Consider the following 22952-nt stretch of genomic DNA (forward strand, 5'->3'; position numbering starts at 1 on the left):
GATATTCCACGTGACAATAGATTAACAACAATAGAAAGGTCTCTCTTCTGGCATAGTGGGGCTCTCCTAGCCTGGCTGAGCGTCAGTGTCACCTCAGCAGCTCTCCACCTTGTTTTAATTGCCTCAGAGTTAATTACTCCAGTAAGTGTGAAACAATGTTGTCAGACTTCTCCTGCACAGTCGTGCTCTCGCTCTATTCCTCTGCACCCCCGCTGGCCAAATGGAGGCGAATGAGTGTTGTATTGAAAATGGCTGTGAAGACTGTGAAGTTATTCTCTTCCTGACTCTCCTTGTTGGCTTGGTAGCGCTACTCAGTGCAGGTTATGGTTGACAGAGATGGTTAATTTGACTTGGTTACCTGTACGTGTGAAAAAACATAGTGGTGTGCTAGCAATTTGGATGAAGCCAGAGTGTTCTTGAAGTGGAACAAAGAAAGTTGTTTGAGTTAGGATGCATCTATTTATTGCATCACTGGAAGCAGCTCATTGTGGATGTCTCTCTTCCGAAGTAGATTTCTTATCTCACTAATTTGGTATTACTTCTCCTGGCACCGGGTTTTTGGCTCAAGTGTCTTCATGCAAAGTCTGTCATCTTTATTTAGCGGCGAGCCCGTCACCGGTGTCCTGAGAGCCATTGGACATGGTTGGCGGTGGCGCGGCGCTTTATTAGCGCTGTGGCCTTTTCAGCGGGGCCGATCTGACAGCGAGCGAGGCTGATCTTTCGAGGTCCCCTCTCCTCCCTGCCTGCCTGATTCTCCATGCCACTGGCATCGGCTCCATAGATCACGGCTGTCGCAGCGTGTGTAGGTGCTTGCACCGCTCTGTTAGTCTCATCACTCATTCTCACTCGTCAGCCAGGCTGCTGATCTCGCCCAGACCTCTCTCACTCTGCCATCCCTCTTGTTCCTCCCTCCCTCCCTCTCTCTCTCTCTCTCTCTCTCTCTCTCTCTCCCTCTCTCTCTCTCTCCCCGTCCCCTTGCTTTCTCCTTCCCCTCGCTCACTCTCTCCCTTTTGCTTTCTCACACACATTTTTTTAATTAGGCAAAAATCAAAGCCGAAATATGAATATTCATAAGGAAACCGCATTAATATGCACAATTATGCAAATCAGCATGCAATTAAGGCTTGTGTCTCCAGAGAGCCTGGATAGCATTAGTGCATAAGACAGGGAGAAGGGGATGATGGGGGTATTTTGGAGTTTTCTGCTCCACCAGTCTTTTGGCTGTGTTTTTCCTTTGTGCCACTCATCGGCCCTTTTCTTTACCTAAAACATTGAGGATCCTATTTTGGCTTTACGTATTTTGTTTTGTGTTTATTTTACGTGTTTGTATGTGTCAATTGGATTTAAGTGGAATTTCTTGGATAACATTAGGGATGTAAACGGTTAATTTTTTGCTATTTAGTGACCGGAATAAACACTAATGTGTAGACTGAGCAGCACATCATGTTTTTGTTATTTTATTATTAATTTTTTCAGGAATGGTTAACATTGCATTGCATATTGAATGTGAAAGCGGCGTCTTTGATCAATAATGATGCTCAGGCGAGCCCATTGTGGTCACTTAAGGATGCCCAATGTTTTAGATTAGGACGCGGCGACAGGCTCCCTTGATATGACGCCAACATCAGGGCATTTCTACATGTCTGCAGTGAAGCATATGATAATGATTATATACTGTCATTTGGGGATTGCTAACATCCAACCTGCCTTTTTTTTTTTTTTTAGATTTTCTTTTTTTTTCCATCTCTACTTCAGACTAACTTGCTGATCTCCCTACCTGTCAATCTTAACAATATGTCTTCTTGCAGCAATAGACGAGCGCAGCGGCTCTGGGTCTTGGGGCCCAGCAGAACAGAACAGCCCCTCTTTCAGCCAAGGACGGGTAAGATCTAAACACACACACACTCGCACTCTTGAATTGCACACAATTTTAAGTTTGGAGATCTAAGCATTAAGACCAGATGCCATGATATTGTCACACACTCTCACACACGTTAATCAGTCACACACACACACACACACACACACACACACACACACACACACACACACACACACACACACACACACACCCTCTCCCCCTACCAGCACAACAGCTTAGTACTGTTTCATGCCGTGTGCCATGTTTGATTTGAAGTGGTAGTTTTACTCTCTACCTAATAACCTTGGCTCGGGATCCGGCATTGGCAAGCTCTCTGGTAGCCCAGAACCTCTGTGGAAGCCCACCGGTAATTGCAGCTTCACATCCGCCTGTAACTGACTTGGCACAACTCCGTCTAAATACAAGGAACACGGGGTGAAATAGATGCAGCAGGCTTTGATTACCACAAGTTGATAATTAAGAAAGTCGGTTTGAATCCCCCGAGCTGATGCAGATTTGTTTGGCATGGATCCTGTTAGTTAGACAGAAAAGCAGAGGGAGGGTACCCACTAAGAAAGCCACATAGGTGTGCTAACAAGACCACTAAACATTGTTTATCATTTAGGGGTGTGTTTGTCAGCCTGTCAAATGTTAGAGCGCACATGATTTAACTACATTTTCCTTTTCTTTAAGGTTACTCACGTTGTTATGTTGTATACCATTGTTTCCTCAGGGCTACGGCGAAGGACCTCACTACAATGAGCATGAAGGCTTGTCCTCTCCGTTTATCAGTGCAGGGGTTGCAGGTATGTTCTTTCTTTTTTTGGCTTTCTAAATATTCTTTTAACAAGTGACTCTTTTGTGGTTTTAAAAAAAAAACAACTTTTAATGAAATTTCTTCAGCCGTTAGCCAAACGATTGTATACATTTATTTCTCGGTGATGGAGGATATGTTGCCCTGGTCACATTCCAGTTTTAGAATACTCATGTTGCTAATGGCCAATTCTACTGTTGTGCGTACTTTGTTTTCTGGGTGTTAAAATGTGTATGTGTCTACATGCATGTGTGTGTGTGTGTGTGTGTGTGTGTGTGTGTGTCTGTGTTCATTCGTTGAGTGTTGGATGTTAGGGCACTGAAGCAGAAACCTTCCCTAGGGTTTTGTCTGGCAGGCGGCTTTATGCAGCTGAGCGTACTGAAAAAAGGGAGGGCATCCCTGGACTTTTTGTACTTAAAAAAACAACAAAAAAGAAGCTGTTTTTTTATTTGTTTTAGAACACACCATTGCCTCTTAATGTGTGCGGATAAATATCATGGTTTCACTCGCATTAAAGTTCATACAATCTTCACTTTTTTATCTTGCAGGTAAAAATGAGAGGCCACCATACCCTCCCTTTGGAAGCCAGGTATGTGCTCATTTAGCTTACTCCTTGCATCTCCCTGCAAGGTTACATATATATGTGTGCGTGTGAGAAGAGCTAATTTTATATATTGTATCATGTAAAGGAAGCCCTGTTTTTCTCACTTCTCTTTTCACGTTAAACACTTTGAATTAACCGTCTTCATTTCCTAGAAGAGAAACTGTTTGTGCTGTGCTATCCTACGCCCCCGTAAGTAGTTAATTGTAAAAACCTTGTTTCTCCGTCTTTCTCTATTCTTCTAGCCTGGTTTTCTTCCCAACGACATAGCGATGCCCAGCCCAGATGCCATGTCCCCCTCTGGCCTGAAATCTGGCCCCCAGTTTTACCCGTCATACCCCAACAACCCAAGGAGAAGGCCGCCTGATGGAGGCATAGGTAAGATAACTGGACAAGACAGGTTGCTTCTTATTTTCCTACATTCTCCCTGCAGTGTGTTTTTTTTGTTTGTTTTTGTAAACTAGGGCTGCAACTTTATTATTTTAATCTTTGATTGATTTATGTATAATTTTCTTCCAACTCTTTTCAATAAAAAGGTTTATACAGGTTAATGCACAACAACATTCACACACACTTTGTACCACGCATGCTTTAGTGTGTTTGTGGCTTTTCTGCTGTATTCTGTAGTTGGATTCCGAGCATTGCAAGAAATTATACCTGAACTGACATAACTTTGTCAAATGTGTCTTTATTTGTGGTTTTTGTGGTTTGTTTCACCATTTTTCTTTGTGTCTCTGCCTGCACGTATACAGAAACCCAGCCAAAGAAGATTCGGAAACCCCCTGGCCTGCCGTCCTCGGTGAGAGCTTATTTCTGCTTGCCTTCACAGCTCACAGTCCTTTCTCTCTCTCTCTCTCTCTCTCTCTCTCTCTCTCTCTCGCTCTCTCTCTCTCTCTCACTACACACTCTTGCTACACATAAACAGACATACACACACACACACCCACTGCTCTCTCCACTCTGCTTGAGCAGTTCTGTGACAGACGGGGGTAAAGACCCTCTGCTCAGTCAGACTCTCGGTGAGCTGACAGTCGGGCAACTCAGGGCCCAATAAACATCATCACTGTGGCTGTCTCTACACTACACTCAAGTGCTTTCAAGTGTTGTTCAGGGTCTGGTTGTCATGTAGATGTGCAATTTTATAGGATTTGAAGGTACTTTGTCAAGGAACTCACCTTCTTCAGTGGCCTGACTCGAGTTATACGTTTTGTAGGAACACAGAGGTCCTGGATTTGGGTAATGAAGGTACACATGTTTCATGCAGCCAATGCATGAATGGTTTAAGTAGGTTGGGTTTGTGGTGGCTGGTTCAATTTTGGATCCAGTTCAAAGTTTGTAATGAGACACTTGGATTTGTTAAAGCAATACTTCACCCACAAAATGCCCCGTATTTCAATAACTCGCACCGGGTTACCTTGAATTCTTGAAGAAAACATCCCTTTTCTCGCAGGCCTCCACAGTGAACAAGGAATTTTAAAAAATGGAAGAAAGTCTTGATGAAATTAAGTTGATGGAGGCCGGGTTTAACGAGAGTTAAACTTTACAACACAATCTGTTTATAAACTCTGACACAACTCGTGCAGTATAATCTCATTTATCCAGTCATATGCTCGCTACCCCCAAACACATGCATCTTCACTAAAAACCTTACATATCTAAAATACTTAGAACGCACACAGAGAGTAGCGAGCCTCTGCAAGCATTACTCTGTTTATGCAAAAGTGTTTAAAATAGTACGTTTTAAGCGAAGATGCACGTGTTTGGTGAAAAGTTAGAAAACAACTGGATAAAGAGACTTGGATTATACTTCAGGAGTTCTGTGAGAGTTTGGCAATGGATGTTTTGATAAAGTACATTTTTCCTTTTTATTTATTCTTGGTTCAATCTTTTGTTGAAATGTTATAAAAGTTTTCTTCAAGAATTAAAGGTAACACGGGGTGAATAAACGATATACAAATGATCATTTGATGGTCGAGGCATTCCTATAAGGACAATGTAGAAGCCATTCGGGAAATTGTGACTATAAAACAAGTTTGTAATTTGTTTTGAATATCAGTCCTGGATTTTAAGTTCCTTAGTTTTATGTTATTCATAACTTGTTACTTGAAATGGGAAAGTTAAAGCTGAATAGATCCAGTTGGATTTCAATTTGTGAAGCGGATTTAATACTGGATTCACCAGTGTGCTTACAAGCTCTAATCCTTGGTCCGAGCGCTTCGAAGTACCGTATCGTGCCGTGATTTACTGTACCAAGTGTCACATTTTGTCAGTGGGCCCAGAATTCCCAGCAGCTGATGTGTGGATGATGGCAACCACACATAGCTGGAAACACAAGTCACCGTGACGTGTTTGAATATATCCTGAATGAATCTCACTGTAAGTTTAAAGCGACTTGACGAAGAATTGAAGCAGGCAGCAGTTGCGCACATCATTCCCATTTATAGATTATTTCCACTGAGTCCTGTGTTTTAACAACCGTCTATAAGGTTTCAGCTGCTGCAGATCAGAGATGATTCAGAGGCCATTTGCTCAATTTGAATACAACAACACTAACTAAATATTTCCCTCTGCAGAAAGTTCTTTATGAACCTAAGCCAACTTTTGTTTTGTAAAGTGGTAAACATGATATGTCAAGTCAGAAGAACCCCACTGGGTAGTTGCTTGTCGAGCTGCTATTAGAGCCCAGTCTTGCTGCTTGAGCTGCCACTGGATCATCAATATGAAATACTGCCATTGCACAAACATTTTCTGTCACCCATTCCTCACGCTACTGTAGTTCTCGGATGACAAGAGTGACCTAAATGATAAACTGGATATGGAATCCTTGCATCTCCTCACTTGCGTCATCTGTGTTTTTAGCACGGTGCCTTGTAATCAGTAAACCAGCAACACAAGTGGAGGAAAGAAAGATCTAAGACGTATGTCCTTAACCCAGTTTTTGTAAATACTGGGTTTGAAATACCTGCACATTAGCCCCGTCTACAATTTTCATCGTCCTATCAAAAATTTGTGCAACATTCACAAGAAAAAGTAAAATGAAGATTGACTCATGCCTATGCTGATGTTTTTTTAACGCATGGATGGATTGAATTCAAGGGATTTATATGGCTGGCTAGGTCCAAATCACGGAGCCATGGATGCATAATCTGGCAGGAAATTAAGTCAAGCATTAACAGTGTTGCGTTCAGGCTCTTATCTTATTGTGAGACGAAGTTGCAACAGATGCAACTGTAGCCGGCTGCTTGGATAAGTTGGATCTATATCAGATCGACAGTCAGTAAGGAGATGGATCAGAGTGCTGCTTTATCTGTTGCTCACTGAAGATATTAAGAGATCTGTTTAGTTTCTTTTTTTTAAATGACGTCAGTGCTGTCCTCCACCTGTGGGTGTTGTCATGTTAAAGTGGCTGCTGAAACCTCAGCGTGTAGACACACATCGCCGCGGTGACTACATCACAGAGATTGAGTGTGAACACCCTCGTCTGGCCGAGTCCCCGTCTCTTTCACTGTCTGAACCTCGGTCCTTCCCTGCAGTGTGAACGATGGCGCTGCGCGGTTTTTGGTGCGACTGATGAGAAGTCTGTGTGTGAACCCCCCTCCCCCACTCTCGCCCCGGCCCCTCTGCCTACGCTTCACCACATGATGGCCTGGGTGGGCCTCCCCCCTGTGAGTGACCCAGTTGTGAGGCGCGGTGCTTGCGAGGCCTCTTAGCCCCGTGTCTGAGCCCAGATTAATGACTGCCGATGATGATCCTGTGGTCTTTCGTCCCTCCCACACTCCCTCCCTTCCTGCTTCTCTTTACATCCCCATAAACATGCTCTTCATTTTTTTCTTTATCTACTTTTGTTGCTTAAATCATGTTGCCATAAATCAGCAAATGGATAGATAAAAGCTGCACTGTAAAGGCTATCCCCATTCCTCCAAGTGCCCCTCACTTTTGCACCCTACAATACCTGTGCAATACCAAGATCCGTGCCCTAACCCCCTGAACCTTCACCTCCTCTCCTCTGCAACAATTAAACAACATGGAGGAGCTTCTCTTCTGCCCCCTAGTTGTCCAGTAGACTTATCACAAAACCCTTTTGGTTGAATAAAGAGCTTTGAGGTTAGTTTGATGTTAATCTTCATCTACTCCCCCACCCACTTGCCACAACCCATGTTTTTCTAGTGTAGAGACCTTTACACGGTCATAACCTGAATTACATTAAACCCCTATTAGTTGAGGATTTTACCCTAGAAATCCCCTTTCTTCCTGAGAATACAATTATCCTGCAGCACCAGTCATTGTGTGCTTCTCTGTTCCCATCCAGAGCAGCAGGATTCACTCGACATTGTTCCCCGTGAAAGAACAACTCAAAGCCTATTGTTAAATGAAGCCATCTCCGTCATGTTTTCCCCTGAATTAACCGTGATCATTTTAAATCCCCTGTTTCCTTCACACTCCCCTGGCCATATCAAGCTTTGTTTAAGTCATTTAGATTACCTTCTCCTGTCCCCCCTCAACACCCCTTATCTCTCTACCCATTTCATAAATCATCAGGGCCTTCATTTTTCCCCCTCAATCCTCCCCCTTGCCCCTTTACCACCCCCTACCCACTGCAATCTCTCTCCTCTCTCTCTCCCTCTCGCTCTCTCTCTCACTGACTGGATCCCAGCCCCCATCTCTCTCCCTCTCTTCGCTCCCTCTCCTCAGCCCAGCTGCCTGTGGAGTTGGATGTGGTCCAGGAACAGGCAGATGGCTCTGTAATTAGAAGTGCATCTCTCCATTCCCTTTCCACTTCTCCCTGTTAAATCAAATTACAGAAAAAATCCCTTCTCTGGATTAGCATTCTTTGCAGCATAGCCTCCATTCTCTTTCTCTCTTCCTCGATTTGCCATGTTACTACAGAGGAGGAGAGGAAAAAGACGGACTGAGTGGTGGCTGATGGTGTTGTGGAAACTAAAGGCTTCTCATGTCCGTCTTGGAGCGCAAAGATGTGTCATTTAAGGCTCAGCATCCATTTTTGTTAGCAATATGTAGACAGGATGTATGATTCTCTTTAAGGTGCTATTATACAATGTCAACGCTGTCCATTTTCATGTTTTCTGGATTTCCAATCCTCTTGTTGATGCCATATAGAATGTGAAAGTGCTGGTTCGAGAGTATTGCTTGTGGAGAGAGAGTGTTGGCTCGCTGAAGGCATGGTATGTGTGTGAGCTGATACTGAGTGTGTTACAGGGAGGGGTTGCTAGGCCAGGCAGGGCGATGTCACTGGGGTCCTGGGAGCAAGAGGAAGTGCTCACTGTGCACTGGGATTCAAGCCGTCGCTGTGCCCAGCATGGCATGGCCGCTGTGTTCTCCTACACAGGCGAGGAGCCGGCCTGCCTCCACCTCACGGCAGACTCCCTCTTGCCATCTTGTGGCCACTTGAAGCTATTGGTTTTTCAAAAGCAAGGACAGGGTGGATCAATTCCTTATTACTTTGTCTCTCATGATACTCAGGGATACGAATTGAGAACGCTTATCTAATTAAAGATACAGAATCATAAAATGCCCATGTTTAAGTATGTAGTCTTTTTAGAAATCACAGTCTAACTGCTCACTGTCTGCATGTTTGTTTAGGTGTACGCTTCCACATCTGGTGATGAGTATGCAAGAGACAATGGAGGATATCCTGGTGCTAAGCCTGGAGCTGTCTACCCTTTCTATATGCAAGGTAACCTTTTGCATAATATCACTGGAATGAATTTCTCCTGGTAGCCTATTTTTTTTTTTTTTTTTTTTTTTTTTTCATATTTGCAAATGTGTCTGGTTTTTTTTCTTTTTCTCAGAAGACCCCTGGTCGTCTTCTGGCTACTCTGCCATGCTGGGTAACTCTCCTCACATTGGACAGCCGGGCTCCTTCTCTGCAATTAACCCACAGGACAGGATGGTGCGTAGAGACGGCCTCAATCTCAATCATTATATATATATATTTTTGTTTTTGTTTATATGGCCCATATCTTCTAATGTTGCCTGTAATTAAATTATGTGGTGAACTTGAAAGGCTAGCTTTTGATTAAGAGCAAAGATTTTAGCATCTGTTCTTCAGAAGTAACAGTTCCACTTCTATTAATATAACCACATATCATTTGAGATGCATGAATAAAAATATCTGTTAGCATCGAAGGTATTATTTAAGGTTGACTAACAACAATTAATAAATGAATCCACCTTCATGAAGCATTTCTCTTTTTTATTAATTTTCTGTGAGGGGTTTGTGCCTTATGAAGCTACTTGTATCCTTTTTCCAGAAGCGTCACCCCCTGCCTCTGTCCCCACAGAACTATCCTCTGCACGGCAGCGAAGTCAACGGCTTCCACTCAGCCCCCACCACCTACAACCACACTCCCGCCATCAACGGAGAAGGCATCATGGGTGAGGAACTTTTAAAAATGAACTTATCACACAAGTGTCTTGGAAGCGTCTGTCCCATAGCCATTTGATATTTCTTTTTTTTTTTTCTTTCTTCTCAAAAACAAATAAACGGGTTATCTGACTCGGATTATTTATTTTGTCTCCGCAGCCAACCGAGGCACCACAGCTGGCAGTTCAGGAGATGAAATTGGGAAGGCTCTTGCCTCAGTGAGTTATTTTTTGTTTATTTGGTTTTTCAAATTAGTGCTGGGCAATGAAACTATTACAGTCATTTTGTTTTATTCCCTCTGAAGTTAAGATATGTGATGTGCTTGAACAAAGAACAAATTAGTGCAAATGTAATAAATATGATGAAGCTGAAATAAATGTTCATTCTGTGGTTTGGCATTATTTTGGTTGTTCATTCAAAACAGATGAATTTCCATTTTCAGATATGCCGAAGTGTCTCAATAAGGACAAAATAGTGAAATTCAAAGACCTATTTGTTTGTTTTAAAGTGTCGCAAGTCCATTTTTTTGGGCAAATCTACAAAGAAAGAACCCAGTACAAGAAAAACAAACATTTACCCAACATAGTATTTGTCCAATTTAAAAAATGATTTCTTCATAATAACCTACTTAATCATTTGTTATTATCTTTCCTGTAAGTCTTTGATTCTTCTAGTTCTGACATGGCATTGAGGGATTAGAGATAAATATTGTGTGATTATGGAAACCATTGTATCATGTAGAACAATCTATTGTGGTGACACATTGCTCAGCCCCAGTTCACTATTGCAGTGAAAATCAATAATTGTTTGGCTGTTTGATCAATTGTTACAGATTTACCCGTCGGACCACAACAGTAATAACTTCTCCTCCGCTCCATCTACTCCTGGATCTCCTCAGGCTATTGCAGGTACAGTTGGATTCTCGCATATTGTGTCAAAATGTTGTCTTCTCCTATACAAATACTAATTATTTAAGTTTTAACATGTTACGTTAAGTCAATTAAAGGCATTTAATCTCCAATCACCACCGTAATGTGTCACCTTAAACACCAAGAAATCTACATATTCATAAGCACATCATTTACCTCATCTTTATTTTACCTGCATCATTTAAGTACTACCTTGCTTTGAGGTAAGATTCATGTCAACCTAACAGCTGAATAAACTGCTAATCTGAAGGTTGGTAAACTGAGTTCAGGTGGTTTTATCCTGTGCTTTATTCTCACTCATGCAACCACAAATTTGGATAATATTTCAATTTCCGACACAGAATACTGACATCAGTCCAATTGATTTAACTTGTTCAGTGTGATTGCAACCTTGTTTTTGGCACACAAAAAAGAATCAGTTGAAATTGTTGGCGCAAAAATGATCCTTAATGTTCTTCAGCATAGAAATGTGCCTACAGCGCCATCTGCTGTAAAGTTAAGAATTACTGCTATACACTGTCCCAATGTTTCTCTCTGCAGGAGCTCAGTCTCAGTGGCAAAGACCAACCACACCCAACTATGAAGGGCAACCACACGCACTGGTATGTGAAAACATTTCTCTGCTACATCAAAGTTAATTTGAAGCTAGAGGTTCTCTAAACATATTCCATTTTATGGTTGTTTTTTTTCAGTCAAGTGTACGGTTAAGTACTAAGTTAGACATATTGTGCATTTATAAGCAGTTTCTGGGACTTTTATATTGCTTTGTCATATTGATATTTAAGTGTCGGCTTGTTTTGTAATAGCAGAATAAACTGGAGGACCGTTTGGAGGAGGCCATCCATGTACTGCGTAGCCACGCTGTGGGTCAGGGTCTAGAGGGCGCCCCCGACATTCACAGCCTGCTGTCCTCAGTACACAACGGGGGCCTTGGGGGTCTCTCTCCAGCTTTCCCAAATGCAAGCCTTGCCCTCAGCAACAGACATCTTGCTATGGTGAGTCACCTACTCTGCTCAAATTGCGTTTCATTTGTGTATGTGTTAAGAAGAGACTCTGACTTCTGATGGTGAATGAAAACTACGTGAAGCAAACTGAAGTGTTCATTTGTGTTTTGTTGTTAGTTTTATAACAAACATATCTATCAAAAATTCTAAAAAAAACTCTGCAAGAGTTTGTTTTCATGCTGAAATAATGTAGGTTGAATTACAGGCTTATTCCATCAGCGGTTGCTGCAGAAACCGTCTTAGTACGGAGGTTGAAGTTAACATACTTTATGTTGTTTGCAACGAACCATAACATATGCAACACACTTTGCTTTTAACTTTATTGATTCACAGGGTACCTTGATTTTTATCTTAAATTTATGTTACACACCAAATTAGCTTTTTGAAGATTTCTGTTCTTATAAGCAAGAAAAAATGATGAAAACAATTGCATTACTTAGGAGTAAATTTCCACGAGGAACAAAATATGCCAAACATAGTATCACTTGTGCCATCTGCTGGTTAAACATTGTAAAATAACAAGCAATTAGGAGTAAATTGTATTTTTATCCATATTCTTTGGTGAACAATAAATAAAGTTGGCAAACAACATGTAAAACATTGTGAATGAACTACATAAATGACCAAATATTTGTTCTCACAGAGTGCACATGTCAAGTAATTTTTCTTTTTAAAGTTGAACCGATGCAATTTGCAGTCTGTTTTCTAGGGGTGTAGTTGTGATATGTCTGTCCTTGTGAGCTTCACCTCATGGTTCTCCACCTTCCTCAGCAGGGAGGGAAACACGAGGAGCCCACAGGCCTTCCTCCCAGCAGCACTCTTCTGCACGGTCATCACGCATCCGGACCCACACCACCAGTTGGCCAACCGGAAGGCTTCACAAGTCAGTGTGACTACATATCTTGTTACTTGCAGTAGAGCACGTCAGCTGTTGTTAAGTGAAACTGCAAAGAGAATGTCTTTTATTTAGCATCAATTCCCAGATATTTATTCATGATTTGACTAGTGTACATACACAGTGATATGCAAATGATTATACTTCAGTGATCTCTGCTCGACTTAATAAGCTTTCCACATTCATCATTTGTATTACATCCATTCCTTAGAGAGGATACTTTTGAACATCCTAACATCGATGCGTTTGTCTCCAGGTCTCCCTGGTGGTTTGGCCCGCTCCACGCACTCCTCCAGCAGCTCAGAGATCATCAAAAGAGAAGATAAAGAGGATGATGAAAACTCATCTGTTGCAGACAAATCTGATGACGAAAAGAAGGAATCCAAGGCAGCACGCCTCCGACGGTAAGGCGGTCCTTACTCTGTTTTCAAGTATCTGTACTTTTGTGATTTAACCGAAGATTTGATAAAACTGCACTTGTATATAACGGCATGAAAAAGAAAAAAAAAATGTTTTACCACAAAGGTGGAGATTGCCTTGACACAGTTGCCAAGTGTGTCAATATTGAGGAACCTATTTGATTTTGGAAATATCTGCTGCAAGGTTCCACGTGTTAGCTGTTAAATGTGTCAGACAAAGTAATGAATCTACATCATAGCTTCTGTCCTGTGTGCCCCACTGACTGCCCAGACTCTGTTAGGCCTTTAACAATGTTGAAATCCCCCCCCCTTCCCTTCATGTCACGTTTTCAGAAAGGAGGCGTTGACCCTCCAGATGCTCTCTAGCCTTTCAGACCAGAAAGATGAGTAAGTTTCTCCAATAGAGGGTCAATTTGTTGTGCTTTGTGGGCTCTTGCCACACATCACTTAAAGCACATGTTCATGAAACTGGTGTCTAAAATCTGCTTTTTGATTGGCAGAATCATGAAATGAAATGTATTATTCATCACTGACTTCAACATTTCTGTGTTTATGCTGCAAATTAATTTGAATTCTGAAAAGGAAATGCATTAGGCAAAATTTTTTAAAACATTTACCCCCAAACAAACCGTACAATAGGAATTGCAACAAAGATTTATTGATGACCAAAAAGGTGCCGGAAACTACAGCTCGTTATGCCTTCCCTTCTTTATTTTAAGTACATTTTTGGTTGTTAAATCCTTTAAACACAGCAGCACACACAGCATCGTATACTATGAACATATCCAACATATGTTTTGATCAAATGATCTACTGGGAGAAGCTGCTTCTTGGATAATGTTTTTCAGTATTTACTTTTATACAGTATGCATTTAAGACGCGTCCTATTTTTTTTAGTGCATCCAGTCAATACAAAGCTCAACTGTGGGTGAGCACTCACGGCTATTCATGCTCAACGTAAAGGAGCTGAATGCCAGACGTACGGTCTAATGGAGTGTTTGATTGTTTGTCATGAAATGTCTTCCTTCCCGTGGCCTAATTATTTGATCTCTATCTGTAAACTAGTCTAGACGAAGAAGATGACGAGGACCTTCCCCCTGAGGTGAAGATGGAACGTGAGAAGGAACGGCGAGTGGCTAACAATGCCCGCGAGCGTCTCAGAGTACGGGACATCAACGAGGCATTTAAGGAGCTTGGGAGGATGGTCCAGCTGCACCTCAGCCATGACAAACCTCAGACCAAACTTCTCATACTACACCAAGCTGTCAATGTCATCCTTAATTTAGAACAGCAAGTCAGAGGTCAGTCTGCAGGCAGCAGCACATCATGGATGGGAAATCACAGTTATGTTTACCTTCTGTTAAAGACACTGTTACTCCTTTTATACTGAGAGGGCTTGTTTCTGTTTTCCCTTCCTCTGTCAGAGCGTAACCTTAACCCCAAGGCAGCGTGTTTAAAACGCCGTGAGGAGGAGAAGGTGTCTGGGGTGGTGGGCGAAGCAGCCATGCAGCTCTCAGGAGGCCATCCTAGTATGGGAGGAGACGGCCACAACCCAGTTGGCCACATGTAACACCAGGTAGGCCTTTAAAAATGTACTACTAAAAGTGATTATACTGAGAGTCTTTTATAGGTTTTTGTTTTTACCTAAAGGTACATAAAAGTTAAAATCCTTTAAAATTTCACTTCTTCTGGATTCGGTGACATTTATGGTTACGTGTGGTAATAACAAAGGAGATTTATTACTACAATTCCCAGAATTCTTGGGGAAGCAACACTCTTTGACCAGCAAGATACAACCAGAGTAGCCAAACAAACTGACATGGTTGTAATAATAAAAAAAAAAAAGGTCAATAATTAGTCTTTTTTTCATCATACCATAAGCAATGGCAGTCTAATGTAATGATGCACGTGGTGCGTGTAGTTATCCACACAACAGCAGGACACAGTTGAAGTGTGTTACCTTGATGAGGATGTGTGTGGCCTGTTGCCTGCAGTTCTTCATCAACAGCTCACTGGGGCTTCTCTTTCTTGATCAATTTTCTTCCTGCAATATTTGAAAACCTAATCTGCTGATGCAAAATGACTGTTTTAAACTCTGAACTTTCCTGTGGCTGCTTCACAATTAAAGCCACTCAATGTTTTGCCAGTTGAATACTTTTCAATGTTAAGCAGCAGGAGTAGAACCACAGCTGGAATTTCCCTTGAATCCCTCATGTGAGTGAAGGTGACTTGAATCCAGCATGGGAAAGTGGAATCTGCAACAAACCATGAAAAAAAGAATGACTACGTGTTAATACACTGCAGGGCCATTATTCAAAAAAGGGGCTTGATTTTGAGAAGATTTTATGGATTATAACTTAAAACTATGAGATAAGTCAGTTGGCTTTTTTGTTGATTTCTTTATAATACAGGTTTACTACAACATAATGTTTGTGGTCCTTCCTTTTTGCAGATCTGGTGGTGTTTCCTTGGCTGTCAGAGGATGTGGCCTTAACAGATTTCTTCCACCCATTATTCTCCAGTGTGTGTGTGTATATGTGGACATGTCTGTGTATTGTCCGTTCAAGTTTCAAGATGCACATTCACACACTCGTACACACATGCATACTGCCAAAACTGACACAGCCTGTTTGTCGCACTCCCAACCATGACTACAAGCTCAAATGTGAAGAACTTTTTTTTTTTTTTTTTTTTTTTAGTTTTTGCTTTGTTTTATACATGTAAAAAAAAAAATTCTTCTTCTTGGTTTCCACAAGATGATGGAACACCGGAGTACTTTTTGTCCTGCCACAAATTGGGACTTCACACACTGCCGAGAGGTGCTCTTGTGAAAGAAAGGAGACCTAAACAAACACAAATTGAAATCAAGGATTTGTGCCTAATTGTTACATGTTTTCTATTTGACATTTAAGCAAATTGCTTTACATGTGAGGAACATTTATTGTGAGGGATTGCTTATGTGTATGAGCAGTTATTTTTAATGTATGTCATTCCCAGCGTGATGGTACAGTCTTACATATGTTATGTAACCAAGCCCATAGTTGAAGTTGAATTGTCTAAATTCAGTGACTTTTCCCCCGATCTTATCAGCAAATGTTTAGGGAAGGCGACGGAAAGGTCAAAAGTCTTGACATTTCAAAAGCAGCTCATGAAAGACGTGAACTCTGACCTAGAGGCAGTCTCTGACTCAAGCCCGGTCTCATCCCAGGAGGCATCTGGAGACTCCTTCCTTGAAGGTTGTGAATTACCCAGGTGGTAGAGTCTGTCAACTACAAACCCGTTCTTCCTATTTTTTGACCACAAATTCTAGTGTTACTCCAGTAATCCCTTGTCATATGTTCAGGTTTTTGTACTGCTTTATGTACTAAAGCATACTGAAACGAGACAAAGCACAGTCGTATAGGTTTAGGCTAAAAGTTAAGTGAAGACCTGTTGTGCATTTCAGTCCCTGAGAGTCATGTATTAAAGCCATTTCAGACGCTTGCTAAGTGATCAGCACCACTTAGTGCTCTTACTTACCTGTAATGGTTTACTGAGAATGCCAGCAGACTTAACAGCTCGATTTTTCTCTCCCCTTAAATGATGTTCTGTAAAAGACAAAAAAAAAATCTGGGTTCCTTTTTGAAGAAAGGGATCTCATCAGTCCGCATTTGTTTGAAGCAAAACAAGCCTTCGTGTAACGGAGGTTTTCTTTTTCCTAAATGAGCATTCCCACTGATTTACAGCCCCTCACCTTCCTCCTGAGTGAGTTTGTTCTCGCGTTTCTTACCGAGAGAAGTGTGACGTGTAAATTCACTTCATACATTACTCTGATATGTTTCATTTTTCAAAAATTAAATATATATAAAAATATATATTTTTTGTTAGTCTATACATTGTAGATTTTTTACATAAATGGCAATATTAGTTTGAAGTTTAGAGTGTATTGTAGATGAGCTGAAAAAAAAAAAGGGGATATTTGACATTTAAATGAAATTGTTCAAAAATTAATTCAAAATTGAACCGGGATGGCAGAGGGAAAGGGTCAACGGATGTTAAATGAAAAAGCGTTTGGTGTATCCTTTATTCCAGTTTAAGTTGTAAAGCGTATCATCAGCTACCCAGATGAATTTTTTCTTTCCATTTGGGGGTATGTGGACAGAGTTTGTGCCGCAGTCCTGTTGAAGTTTTCTTACTTTATCAGTGAGGCACTGAGGAAAAATGTGGGAAGATTTTTGTCTCGAACAGTAATTATGCAACTGGTTTTTGAATGTAGCTACCATACAAATGTGGATCACCCTCATTTTCAAAGTCGTGTTCCTGGGTTTTGTCAGTACCGTATAATAGTTTTCATTTCACCTATTTTTTTTTTTTTTTTTTCCCCCCCTAATGTTTGCCCTCAACCAAGTGGCTCTCAGTGTGCGCCTCACTTTTTTGGTGACCTGCACATTTTATTTTGGGGGCAGACGTCCGTATTTGGGTGTAAGTTAATGGATAATATGGAGAACAAAACAGTGTTATTGTGATGTTTATTCCCATGTCATGTCATGTTGTGAATGGTTTTTACCAACATGTAATCACAAATGGGAGGTAGAGCATTTTGTGTGTTTAATTTCTACAAAAAGAGATGAAGAAAAAGACCTATACAAATCAATAGTGTGGCCTTTTCATTCTCAAGACTTAAGATAACATGATGGGAGAGTGATACCTTATCAGTGCCTGAACTTGTATTTTCATTTAAGACAGTTTTATTTTGCGAACCATATCATTTCATTTATCATGGAGATTAAAGAGGTACTTGTTCATTCCCCCACCCTCCCTTCTCCTAATGCTTTTTTCAATTTTCAGGAAGAAGTTTAAATGGTATAAAGAGATTTTCTTTCAGTGTATCTAGTTAAATAAATAAATGTTACGTAGATCTTGTTTAGTTTTTATTCCCCTTTTTTTCTAATTATTCAACTGGATTATATTGTCCAAACTGCTGTTTTAGTTAAGGTCATGGGTCCAGGTCATGAGTTTTCTTTCTATCTGCCCTATATTGCTACATCGCTTGACATTACAGGGTTCAAGAGATGCTGCTTTTGGCTCTGATTGTCTGCTTTTGATGCACATTAACATGTTTCAGTGTATGTGTTGCTTCAATTTCAATGTAGGGAGTGAGTTTTATTTTCCGTCGTAGCTGGAACCTCTAATGACTTGGAGCATTTTAAATTTCTGTATATCAGAGTGCAAGCCCTTTGCTGCAGTGACTTTCAGTATATTTAGTCTCCAGTGACTATTTTCACCTCTTCCAGCTCTTTGATGCCGTTGACAGTGACTTTTTAGTGAGAAGTTCTAATCACTTCTTTCAAAAAGTTGTATTTGAAGTTTTTCTTTTTATTATTTCAAGATCAATTATTGTACTGAATATTGCCGATTTGTTCCAAGGGGGGGGGGGTAATCTGACTTGATGTCATTTAGTATTCTGTGAGCATCCCATTAGCCTACAAGCTACATACTCAAATTATTTGTTTGGGGGAACCTTATTTCTTAATACGAGTCTTGACATAGACACAGTTTGAAATCTGCAGAAAAGCAAGCCGACCACTGCAGGAGCACATGATGTCAACAGAAAATTACAATATTATGATGGAAAATGTTAAGTTGACGGGCTTGAACTTGTTTTGGTATACGAAAGCAGTAATAAAACACTTGCTTTCAACTGTTTTGTCATATCTTTGTTGAACTAAAAAGGGGGAGACTATTGAGTGTTAATACATTCACAGGTACAGAGCCTGACATCTTGGGAGTGATGACACTGTTGACTCCTGCAGGGTCCTCAGACTGTCTCACAAAATCTCTCTCTTTTTTTTATATATATAAATATATATAGTTGAGAACTGTCCTGTATATAACAGTAATGTAGCAATAAATGTGCCATTTTTAATAACAGATTATACCTTTTCCAATGTCTGGCTTTTGAATATTGTATACATAAAAAGGAAAATAAAGGAAAACATTGTAATAAAGGGTTTATTGTAGTTCGGAAAATGAATTTGTTCATATTTGCCATTGTCAATAGCCTGTTAGGGATCACAGATGCGTTTATGATTCATGATTACGCAACCAAGGCACCACATTTAAATTCCAAGACATGATTAAAACAAGTTTGATTTCTTACAGTCAACACGCACAATACTACAATAATACTTATTACTTCATGATTGCACAAGACAGAGCACAGTCTTAAAACAACTGCTGTAAACAGAGACCTCTTTTAAAGTGGTGGCCTCAAATGATGGCCTCAAATGAACCGCAGTTGTTGCAGGCAGCCCTGAGTTATTTTAAACAGGCATAAATAAAGACAGCCAAGGGGTCCTTCACGGTCATCAACACGAGAAAACCAGAACCACAGCTGAAAGAAGGTCAGGATGGTCCAAAACATCCTTAATAAAGTGGTCGGTGCCAAGTATATTACTATTCTAAGGACATGGTGAGTTTAACCGACAACTGAGGAAGAGTTCTGTGTTTGAAATAATGTTTTTATTGCTCCTGTCGTGTTTAAAATGCTAATCTGCGCCTGTGTCCTTCTGGGTGACCCGTTTAGCATGTTAGCTTAGCCTGCTTATTTACTTCCCATTGACTAGGCTAGGTAGGCTAGTTAGCATAGGTCTAGTGGAGGAGGAGGCATTTAATGTTTGCTTACACTGACAGTGAAAATATTTCTATGTTGTTATCTCATATGTGTCTTGAGATTTAACTGCTAAGTAAACAAATCAAAATTATTTAAAAAATCAATATATTTAAGCACAGAGGTGTTCATATTCCTATACCAGTTTATTAGTCTGATAAACCTATTAATTGTGGAAAATCACTACCAGTGAAAAGTTTGGACACACCTTCTCATTCAACTACTTTGAAGTTTGGATATACACAGTCAAAAGTTTGGACACCTTCTCATTCAACTACTTTGAAGAATCTAAAATATAAAACATATTCTGGTTTGTTGAGCATTTGTTTGTTTACCACATAATTCCATATGTGTTCCTTCATAGTTTGGATGTCTTCAATATTAATCTACAATGTAGAAAAAAATAAAAATAAAGAAAAACCATTGAATGAGAAGGTGTGTCCAAACTTTTGACTGGTACTGTATATTATTATGATAATGAATCCAATATGGTAATAGGACATTATTTATTCTCTTCCTCACATTGTGATGGCTTATGTTTGACCACTCATGAGAGTTTATGTCAATTATACTTGACAGCTGTTTTTTGTTTTTGTACAAACAGTGAGAGCACAACACTATAAATGACCTTGCAAAGTGCACACAGAGGAAAAACTCAGATGGCCACTGGTAAACAGTAATTTATATAGATGTTAGTTATTATGGTTATGTACATGTGTACTAACCAATCAATCATCAAAAGCTTTTTGGTTTAGTAGCTTTTTGTGAAACACAACCATTACTGTGTCACTTTGTGCCTAGACTTAGGGAAGTGTACATGTTGAAACTTAAAAATGTGAGAGTCTCTTGTAAGCCCGTCATGTCAACTGATAACAGTCCAAGTAGCTCAAAAAATGTTTATTGCAGTCAGTTGTGTAATTTTTTTCCTTCCATCTAGGGTACCAAATATGGTTGCCTGGGGAACAGTTGGTGGAGTGGCGCTCGTTCACTTCACAGACTGGCGATTGTTTCTGGACTATGTGCCATACGTTAAAGGGAAGTTCAACCAGGATGAGTAAAGTCCCACACAACTAAATTGTGAGTCTATTGTTGTTATAACCAACACCTGTGTAACTGAGCTTTTGTCCACACACTTTGTTTGCAATGTTCAGTTGGGTTGCTCATTAGCTTTGGCCCCACCCATGTACTGGTGATAAGACCCGACAGGTGTAACATGCCAGGTGTTGGAACTGAGCATTCAAATAAAAACTCTTTTGAATATTGGTTGCCACACCATACTGAGGTCAATAATAACTGTTATTTTAAAACACCTGTAGTGCTCAATAACTAGAGTTCACTGTAGGTTTAGAATAAAGGCCATAGAGTTTTTGTTGCTCTTATGAGCTTGTTAGAGCCTGCAAATTTCCCCGCTGCGGGACTAATAAAGGATTATCTTATCTTATCTTATATCAACTGTGCAGACATGGAGGCTTTATGCTTCCGTGTCTTTAAAATAGACACAGTCAGTTTATGACAAATATGAGTTTAGACAGATTTCAATTTTATCAATTTAATTTTGAATATGAATGGGATGTAGTGGTTAGAGCTTTACTATTTTTAAATGTTTGTTTGTTCACTCTCTTCATAATGGCCATTTGTCATTTCCCTCAATGATCAACTAACAGTATTATAATAATTTGTTTTGCAACCTAAACCCCTGACAATATTCATTGTCATACCACACTGTAGACATTATGTTGATATTCCCAATCCTTATTAAAGTTTTTACACCTTTGGAGTCCCCCTCACCACCCCAAACCCTCTGCCACTCCCACCTTACCCCCTAAACACCTACTTTGATGTGGTTTTGACAGAAATAAAACCTCATAGACAGAGAGAATGTGTTGTTGTTTTTTTTTACACATTGAAACAGATTTGTTTATGTACATTTTGCTAACAAATGGACTGTGTGTCTTGCCTACAGGGCCAGAGCTTGGGAATGGGCACATGGGTGGACTTCTTACACAACGCAAGCTTAAGTAGGATGCCCTGGCTCAACAATCGGTCGCTGAAGGCTTGTTAGGACAAAATGCACTCTGAATAAATGCCGTCTTTGATCCAGTATTATTTAATGTGAATAAATCTTTCATTTTGCCCCCAATGTGTCCAGTTATTCTGCAAAATGTCAACTATTGAAATGTTTTGTTTCAATTGCTTGGTGGTGGGACTTTGTGACTTTTTTTTTAATGTTGTGTTCACTGCTGCAAAAAAATAGCTTTTCCTTTGCATGGGGCAGTTGTAAAAGCGTGGCTTTGTACATCTGATATTTGCCAACTGTTCTTTACTAACTGTACTGTAAAAGTAGGGCTGAAATAAAAAAAAATGTTATTGCCAACATTGCACATGTTAAGTCTGTGATAATATAACGTCATATGCATGCGGTGTCAGGCCAATTCAACGAGGTATTATGGGCCTGATTGCACGCTGAGAATACGCCATGTTCGCCTCAGACTTTATACTAATTTTATCAGCCAGACTGCGAAATTTGCGTGGATAATGTGTTTCATTTCTCCCATCGAAAGGGGGAGGGGACTGAAAGAGGAGAGGGGAGAAGGGATTTAACATAGCGAGAGGGAGAAAAACGAGATAGTGTCTTCAAGATGGATAAAAACGAGTAAGTACATATTCTGAAGGGTTGTGAAAGCCATAATAAACGGTATTAATTGTTAGTTTACACCATATGTCGTTCTGGTAATATATTTAATAGTGTGTTTATCATCGATTAGGCATATGCACTCAGTGGTTTCGCATTTGGGAATAGAAATGCTTCAGTGGTATGAAGCAAGTATGTCGCTCTTTATTTTTTATCATCATTGTATCCATATTTACAATGTTGCAAATGCGGAGTCGCTACACTGTGTCGAGATACATTGTAATCTTACAAAGAGGATCACGTTTTGGGGTTTTTTTTTTCTTGTCTGCATCGTTACATGCACAAAGCCTCCATAGATGCATGATATGCGTTTAAAATGGTGTCTGCGTTTTTTTTTGTATCGTTAATATGTACTTTGTTCATTCATAAAAATAAAAAAATAATAAATAAATAAATAAAAAAGCCGGCTTCAAGTCTGAATGACAACGGTGGACATTGTGGTGGAGAGAGCTCTCCCGTTTCACGCAGCCAACATGAAACTTTCACATTTGTGTTGCTGAGAAAGCTGCAAGTGACTTTATGAAGTAAATGTGTTACTTAGTGACGTCAATGATTGTAGTCATTGTATCTTCGTGATTACTGTTTAAGGTCCGTTTGTGGCTGTAGCCTATTTTTTGTTTCCCAGTAGGTTAACTGGTGTAAAGCTGGTTTCCACCGTTAAGCTTGATAGTAACAAATCCGGTAAAACATTTCAAAACAAAAT

At 40.2% G+C, this 22952-nt stretch overlaps 3 protein-coding genes across 7 annotated transcripts in view; all 3 read left to right on the forward strand.

The window, feature by feature from the left end:
* Window positions 1-18892, forward strand: part of tcf3b (transcription factor 3b) — a 28954-nt gene extending 10062 nt beyond the window's left edge. For 2 of the 5 annotated variants that reach the window (XM_054602555.1, XM_054602559.1), the window contains 18 exons: window positions 1809-1882; window positions 2595-2667; window positions 3224-3264; window positions 3522-3654; window positions 4029-4075; window positions 8878-8971; window positions 9087-9187; window positions 9549-9672; window positions 9821-9879; window positions 10494-10569; window positions 11131-11192; window positions 11397-11585; window positions 12366-12477; window positions 12746-12893; window positions 13242-13295; window positions 13974-14209; window positions 14333-14484; window positions 15361-18892. In XM_054602555.1, coding sequence (XP_054458530.1) covers window positions 1809-1882; window positions 2595-2667; window positions 3224-3264; window positions 3522-3654; window positions 4029-4075; window positions 8878-8971; window positions 9087-9187; window positions 9549-9672; window positions 9821-9879; window positions 10494-10569; window positions 11131-11192; window positions 11397-11585; window positions 12366-12477; window positions 12746-12893; window positions 13242-13295; window positions 13974-14209; window positions 14333-14478 — 1769 coding nt within the window. In that variant the 3' untranslated portion in view covers window positions 14479-14484; window positions 15361-18892. The remainder of the gene's footprint in view (window positions 1-1808; window positions 1883-2594; window positions 2668-3223; window positions 3265-3521; window positions 3655-4028; window positions 4076-8877; window positions 8972-9086; window positions 9188-9548; window positions 9673-9820; window positions 9880-10493; window positions 10570-11130; window positions 11193-11396; window positions 11586-12365; window positions 12478-12745; window positions 12894-13241; window positions 13296-13973; window positions 14210-14332; window positions 14485-15360) is intronic. The other 3 variants (XM_054602557.1, XM_054602556.1, XM_054602558.1) reach the window with 3 other exon arrangements.
* A 348-nt stretch (window positions 18893-19240) lies between these two features.
* Window positions 19241-21946, forward strand: LOC129094853 (cytochrome b-c1 complex subunit 10-like). The gene is made up of 3 exons (XM_054603138.1): window positions 19241-19359; window positions 20495-20634; window positions 21521-21946. Exons 1-2 carry the CDS (start codon window positions 19298-19300, stop codon window positions 20613-20615), a joined length of 183 nt encoding a protein of 60 aa, XP_054459113.1. The 5' UTR covers window positions 19241-19297; the 3' UTR covers window positions 20616-20634; window positions 21521-21946.
* Window positions 21947-22141: 195 nt separating this feature from the next.
* The window catches only part of mbd3b (methyl-CpG binding domain protein 3b), a 9759-nt gene continuing 8948 nt past the window's right edge, over window positions 22142-22952 (forward strand). Inside the window, exon 1 of the mRNA XM_054602563.1 lies at window positions 22142-22210. Coding sequence (XP_054458538.1) covers window positions 22197-22210 — 14 coding nt within the window. The 5' untranslated portion in view covers window positions 22142-22196. The remainder of the gene's footprint in view (window positions 22211-22952) is intronic.

The sequence above is a fragment of the Anoplopoma fimbria genome, chromosome 8, assembly GCF_027596085.1.
Source record: "Anoplopoma fimbria isolate UVic2021 breed Golden Eagle Sablefish chromosome 8, Afim_UVic_2022, whole genome shotgun sequence".
In the NCBI taxonomy this organism is placed as follows: domain Eukaryota; kingdom Metazoa; phylum Chordata; class Actinopteri; order Perciformes; family Anoplopomatidae; genus Anoplopoma; species Anoplopoma fimbria.

What these genes read in the sequence shown, in the direction of transcription:
- LOC129094853 (XM_054603138.1), top strand. Translation starts at nt 19,298, where the DNA reads ATGGTCCAAAACATCCTTAATAAAGTGGTCGGTGCCAAGTATATTACT. An exon ending in ATTACTATTCTAAGGACATG is followed by an intron (nt 19,360 to 20,494) that starts GTGAGTTTAACC and finishes CCTTCCATCTAG; the next exon opens with GGTACCAAATATGGTTGCCT.